Source organism: Apostichopus japonicus, chromosome 16 (assembly GCF_037975245.1).
Source record: "Apostichopus japonicus isolate 1M-3 chromosome 16, ASM3797524v1, whole genome shotgun sequence".
In the NCBI taxonomy this organism is placed as follows: Eukaryota; Metazoa; Echinodermata; class Holothuroidea; order Aspidochirotida; family Stichopodidae; genus Apostichopus; species Apostichopus japonicus.
Window position 1 is genome coordinate 25,111,510 of NC_092576.1, and position 7,101 is coordinate 25,118,610.

Below are 7,101 nucleotides of genomic sequence, written 5' to 3' on the forward strand. Positions count from 1 at the left end.
CAAACACAATACAAACATAATGACTTCTGCAAATTGGCGTTCGTTAATATCACAGCATTTAGTTCATAACTTGAAAACATATGTGAATTTGATGAAGACTATAACTACTATGTTTGTACGCTAAATGTAAGCTATATATCAAGTATATTAATCAGATTTTTGCGCATGCCACGTTTTCTCAGTGATAATTTGACGTCCTGTTAGTGGTTACAGGCTACATTTGTCGTCGTCGTCATCATCTTTATAATTGTTATGATAATTATTAATATTATGATTGTTGTTGTTGTTTTTATTATTATTAACCAGTTGCAAGTAAGTATCATAGAACATAACAAAGAATAAAACACTATTATTAAAGCTGTATATGTTTCTATTATTTTGAGAACAGATAAGACCTGCCAGTTTGTGCGATACCTCAAGACATTTTACAAACAACTTTATAGCAAGATCAATCCAATACCGTACATCCGCGAAAAGGTGTTTCGTGTGAATGACATATTTGTAGAAGGTGGTATAGAAATGCACAGAAGAGACAATAACGATACCGAACGTTTGTTGGAAGGAAATACAATGGAAGCCGTAAAGCTAAACTCATATCGCGATGTATTTAACGATGACATAATATCTTCAAAGCGAATACTGTTAGAAGGCGATCCTGGTTATGGTAAATCAACGTTTACATTGCAAGCTGCATATGACTGGTGCAATGCATCTGATTCATCGCCATTGAAAGATGTATCTATCTTTATCTTGCTTCCACTAAGACTCCTCGGCGGTATATCGTCGTTTTGTCAAGCGATCAAACTGGTGCTGATGCCAGGTGAATCAAATCTAACAGAGGAAGACATTATGGAAATTTTGAGAAACAGCCCGGGCGCAGTGCTGGTTTTTGATGGGTATGATGAATATCCGGACAAAGATAATATTGAGATATCAGACGTTATGAAAATCATCGCTGGTAATATGTTTGGGAACTTTAAGGTAATAACATGTACGAGGTCATCCTATATACCTGATAATCTTGATGTAGAGACGGTCAATGTTCGTTTGACAGGTTTTGATGATAATACAAGGGATGAGTACATCAGAAGAGCTGTTGCTGTTAACGATAATCAAGCGGCTAGGAGAATCAATGATCTTCTCACTAGCAGTCCTGTGCTGAGCGACATTTGTCAAGTACCTCTCTTCTGTGTGATGTTTGTACATATCTCTTACGATTCAAAAAACATTTTATCATTCGCGTCTGTTACCAGTTTTTTTAGGCACATTCTAACGTGCTTTTATGAGCATATGCGGAACAAAATGGGGCACGCTAGAAAACGAAAAGACTGTTATATCATTCCAAATCATCCAAAGCTTAACAAACTATTATTTGATGCGCTTACTGGAAAGAATCAGCAGATTGTTTGGCAGAAAAACGATTTCAAGAACAATGTTGGCGATGGATGTTACAATGAACTTATCTCAATAGGTATCCTACTTGAAGAAGACATTCTCAAGATAAATGATACACCAGTGATGGCGGCGGTTTCTGTTATCCAGCGGACGACTGTTGTCAGATTTTATCACAAACTGTTTGCTGAATGGTACGCAGCTAACTATCTTTCAAAGTGTGCAGGGAGAATGGAGCATGGAGCTCTTTGGCTCCAGAAAGAGTTCGAGAAAATAAACCCTGTTGATTTACAGTTTGTCTTTAGATTTGCTTGTGGACTCAATAAGAAAGCTTCATCAAGAATCATGAAGTATCTGAAAGGGATTGAGGACGGACAATCTCTCGCAATACTATGTTTCTTTGAACAAGTTGGTGAGACTGATGACGTAGTTGCCATGGTGAAAGATTTATTAACAGGAGGCGTGACGATCACATCCACTGATAGTAGACTCCTTCAAAGGTCAACAATACAGATTCTTGACATTGCGGCTAAAAGCGACGTAAGTATTTCATATATTACTATTGTCGCATGATTGGCAACATTATACTTTACAGTCGTGGCATGGTTGAATAGTTATATGAGGATATTGATGATGCGATACTTATGATAATTTTCTCTTGTATGGACACGAATATATCATGTTTTACCAACCTGCCCCCCCCAAAAAACAATAAATAAATAAATAAATACATAAAAATAAGGCGCTTATTCCTCAGCGTCGCATCCTCAGTCGAGATAAACTGTACAGTCATGTTTTTTGACATTCGGCCAGGGTTCAACTGGTCAGCTATTATGGATGCCCCCATCCTCTTTGGCAACCGCACACAAATTATTTATTAACAAAGTATTGCGCTAGCCTGATTGTTATACAAAACGAATGCATAGTCTAATTTGACTTAGAATTAACAATTCGACTTCTCATTTTGTTTCTGTGGAATTACCGCTATCCGTCTCCCCTACATAGAAGACTGCTTAATGAACCCCCGGTATAAAATGTAATCGTCATTGGCAATCCTATACATGTTTTTGATCCTGCTTAAATAATCTACTATAATATTACATTTTAAACTAAATCTTGTGTATCTTGTTGTTTTTTCGACAGTCAGCTCCTGCATTTTCTTTCAGTTCAATCTGTTGTTGATTTTAGCAGCAAATATGCACTAAGCTGTTACAAGAACAAATACAATTTATTTTTAATGTAGTATATTTGCACTTAGATGCTATTAACCGTTACTGTGAGATTTCAATTACAACGTAGTTTTTAATATAGTTGTAGCTGTTAAATAAGCATGTATAAAATGAAACACAGCGACAAGGTTTAACGTGACTGTGACCAGCAAATAACCAAAAATTCCAGTCCACCGAAAACTACATCGTTTGAAGATATTCATGATCGATTCACGTTGTAGGTATTTAGCATTTGAAATATTCAATCCATCCCGCCCATGACATGGAGTTACGAGCTACATTACTGTGATTATATGAACCTTACCGATGGTTCCAACTAATCACTTATTTTCTTTCGGTTAATTCTTTTAATTACATTCGGAAATTCTCTTTGAAAGTATAAATTAATAAAGATGTAACACAACTACAGAATTATAGTACGGTATATCATTAAGAACTGTCTGTACAATAATATGTCGAATGGACGACTATGCGAAAGGATATAGTGATTTACCCTATACCATATTAAGTGTAACGAATTCAATATTCTCTAGTGCAAATATCGACTTCGTCAATTTGGAGGATAGTATGTTGAATTTTCATTTCACTGTTGGTAATAAACGATTGTGTTACTTTGATAATTTAATGGGTTAATCTAAGTTCCTAACGAACAGAATATTTATGACAATACATACAGACAAAATGCAATCAGTGTTATGTTAGAAGGATACGATAAAGAGATTTCGATAAGTGCAACCATAACACTAACCACAAAAATGACAATACGAAGTAACAAAATGCAATGTATTTGGTTGACACAAATATATCAAATTATTCTACAAAGATAGTACAAAAACTAAGTATGATGCATGTATTCTAAGGGCGGTGCTTAAAGTACCGTATGCGCTATAGGCCAATTGGAAGATGAGTTATTGCAACATGATATCAATCACAGAAATGACAAAACGAATCAGAAAATGAGCAACGCGCTTTTTTTTTGCTGGGGAGGGGCGAGTGGTATCTCACATAACTATTCAGAGCAGCAAGCATATGGATAGGACGTCCAACTTCTCCCAAAAGTCACCAATGTATCAATATAAACATAGCAATGCCGATATCCATGGCTGAAATTGCACGACAAACAATCAAAGCAATCATTACTACTATTGACAGTAATTGTTGATACCGAAGACATATCTCATTAAACAAAATGTCAATGTCAATTTAATTTGTATTATAGCATAAAAACTATGATTTAAGATTCCAGCATTTACTATGCGGAAGAGCAGTGTTAATATTTGCAAGTATCAATCTTAAAGCAACATAAATTGCAAGTGATCAAACGGATGTTTTAATAAAAAAGGTTGGTTATTCTAAGTGTTTTCGACTTATAACTGCGGCAACATTGCATATTTTAAGAATGTCGAGGTTCACTTCTGTGTCACAGTTACGTGGTACCACTATTGTCAAAACAACCCTCACCGCATGAGTTACTGAGCTTTGACATAACATTGGTTACTGAGTACCCAGCAACTGCATTTAGTTAACGGAACAAAAACTCCAAAGAAAATCAAAAACTGCAGAGTGCCCAATTGTTTACACTATGAAATTAAACCATTGGGGAAAAATGTACTAACACATTGTTTTAACAGTTCAGATAAAATTGATATCATAAAAAGTACATATTTGACGTTGCAGGACGGTTCAACCATGTATCCAAAAACATTATAACCGGTTAACATAATGATATTACCCTTATCACTTGTTTCTGAATGTAAATGGCTGGTAATCTCCTGACGGGTAAATCGTCTATTTCAGTTGTAGGCCTATTTGTTTGTGTCAACTCTTGTCGCGATTGATACGTCTCTACCCACTCCCGTCCTCGGTAACTGTGAGCGGGGTATATAGGTATACTATAATAGGAATTACTTCAACACAGTAATAACGTCAACTGCCAATAGTACTCTCATACGAAATTTAGATAATGTAAACTAGAACGATAACACAGGAAAGACCACTGGTCCTGAAACCAACATCTGCTCTAACAACAGTAATTATAATTTCCGTACAGACATGCCGTGCAACAGAAAATAGCTGGGCATGTGCATTCAACTGTGCAATGTTGAAGGAGAGTAAACGAAATAAAGAAGAAGTCGAGTACAGCTCGTCGAGGGTCTACACATATACTGTGTTGTGCTTAATTTCATTCACGTTCTGTTCTTGTTCATTCAAGTAGATACAATTTCGGTTATAGCTTTTTCGCAGGCGAACGTTACACTTTTGTGTAGCATTTTATTTAATTTTCTTTTGTTCGTGCTTTGCTAATTAAGTATTTAAAGTTCTTAAAATGTTTGATCTCATTTCCATTAGTCTTCTTCCTACTCGATCTAGTTCATTTCTTAAAATAATATCAGTATCGAGAGAGAAAAGCAAATCTTCCAGAGTTAGTATCGATTAGTTAAAAGTATTGGATTAATACATATATCATGAAATAATTATGTAACATCAAGAAAAGGTGTACGCAATTTACAATGGTACAGGTGACTTTCAACTGTATCAGGTACACGTTCACTTATAAACTAATCACTGTAGGATCGTGATGATGGTAGGGAAGGGACGCAAGAAGACTAAAACAAACACTAAATCCGTTTTGTAGTTATATATGACAATGATATAATTTGAACAATGTAAACATGTAAATAAATTTAAAAAAAAACTTACAGATAATTTTCTCCCGGGAGACTAATTAATTAGTCACAAGTCTTCCAAAAATATATATGTACATCAATGTACAGATCGGACTAAAACACACAAACGCAAACTTACACACACACACATAAATGGTAGAATTAACAAGTCGACCTCTTAATGAAGTAAAGTGTTAACGGAACTCCTCTCCGCTTCCAGTAAGTAGCGTCGACGATCTCTTCGTCACATTCAAAGTTGGTGCAGTCTTATTTCAAGATAAACGAATACAAGTTTTCTCTCCTCCGGGTTTTAAGTACTGTGGCAATGATTATGCATTAATGAAAATGGTATGCTGTTAAGACGTTGCTGTTTGAACAGCTTTATGGAATATTTGATTTCTAAAAGGATAAGGTATATATACGTTTCTGAACGGAAACCTTCTTAAAGTTCCTGTCATTAAAGTATATAGTTTATGTAGCTCTCCTCTTCTCTAAACCCTCCCACATCTCTCTACCTCCGTCTCCTTGTAAATGCTCCCTCCTATTCATCACCACAATTCTCTATAGGAATCTACTATTATTTGTTTTCATAATTAATATTCTATATTAAATACTTAAATAAATCGTATCATTGTTATATTAAGAACAATGTCTTTTGAGGATAAATTTAAAAGTATGGCTTACGTGTCATCAAAAAGATTGCACTCGTCATACGTTACTGTTTCCCAACTGTTTAAGTATTTTGCACCAATGAAACCTAACCTCTCTTTTCTGTCCCTTTCAAATCGACTATATTTTTACACGCCAAGTTACTCTGAGCCATGAAATTGAAAGCAGTCAAAGACCCAAATCAATTTATTGATCAAAGGTATTACTAACGTACACGTATTAACCAGGGAGATAACATTTCCATGCTCTAAATCCATGCTAAAACTAAAAGTTTGTCTTGTTTTCCCTCAGATTCCCATCACCAGTGTATGCCTTAACAAATCTTTCAAGGAGTGTGAGGAAGATATTATTGTACTTCACTCTGGACTCAAATTGAATCAATTGTTGACGGTAGAGAAGATACACATAGAGACAGAGCAAGTAAATAAGGAACCTAGGGTACTAACAAAGGAAGACGTTATGATGATATTCCGTTATGGACTACGTTCTGAACATTTGAAGGATCTGTCGTGAGTATAATGTAATAGTTTACGATTTCCCAGTTCTACGTTTCCAAACCTGACAACAGAATGGATAGCAAAAAGAACATGGGAATATTTTAGCTTTCAGTAAATATTTATAATAATAATAATAATAATAATAATATCGGTAATTACCGCTGAAGTTTCATGTTTTTGTACTGGTTAAAACTTATATTTAGTGGAAGGTCACTTTTACATCGCAATAAAACGTAATAGGTTATAGTATATGTGATTCGCTCCAATATACCGTGATCAACCTTATATTAGATTACTTCTTTTGATTTCTTAAGACAACGTAGAACTCTAAACATGATGTTGACATCTCTGTAATTATAATGGGATAGACTTTGTGTCCGTAAATGACCATCAACGTTGTACTCACACACGATAATTCAATGTCTACTGTATCCATGTATACTAACTGTATCTTTCGATATTGAAATATAGAAATTATCGTTATGATGAGAAGTACTATTCGGTCATTCATCCGTTCTAGATAATCCAAAAGAACTTATTTTTTGAGATCTATAAACTACAGACTGCCGTTATCTGCAAGTCTAATTATTGAATGACTAACATTACTTACTAACCCAACGTTTAGACTAATGCTCGTTATATCGCACG

General features: G+C 35.0%; 1 protein-coding gene across 4 annotated transcripts in view; it reads left to right on the plus strand.

Moving 5' to 3' along the window:
* LOC139982453 (uncharacterized) overlaps positions 1–7,101 on the plus strand; it is a 564,762-nt gene that overhangs the window by 8,700 nt on the left and 548,961 nt on the right. For all 4 annotated transcript variants that reach the window (XM_071995344.1, XM_071995338.1, XM_071995343.1 and 1 more), the window contains exons 4-5: positions 389–1,932; positions 6,248–6,465. In XM_071995344.1, coding sequence (XP_071851445.1) covers positions 389–1,932; positions 6,248–6,465 — 1,762 coding nt within the window. The remainder of the gene's footprint in view (positions 1–388; positions 1,933–6,247; positions 6,466–7,101) is intronic.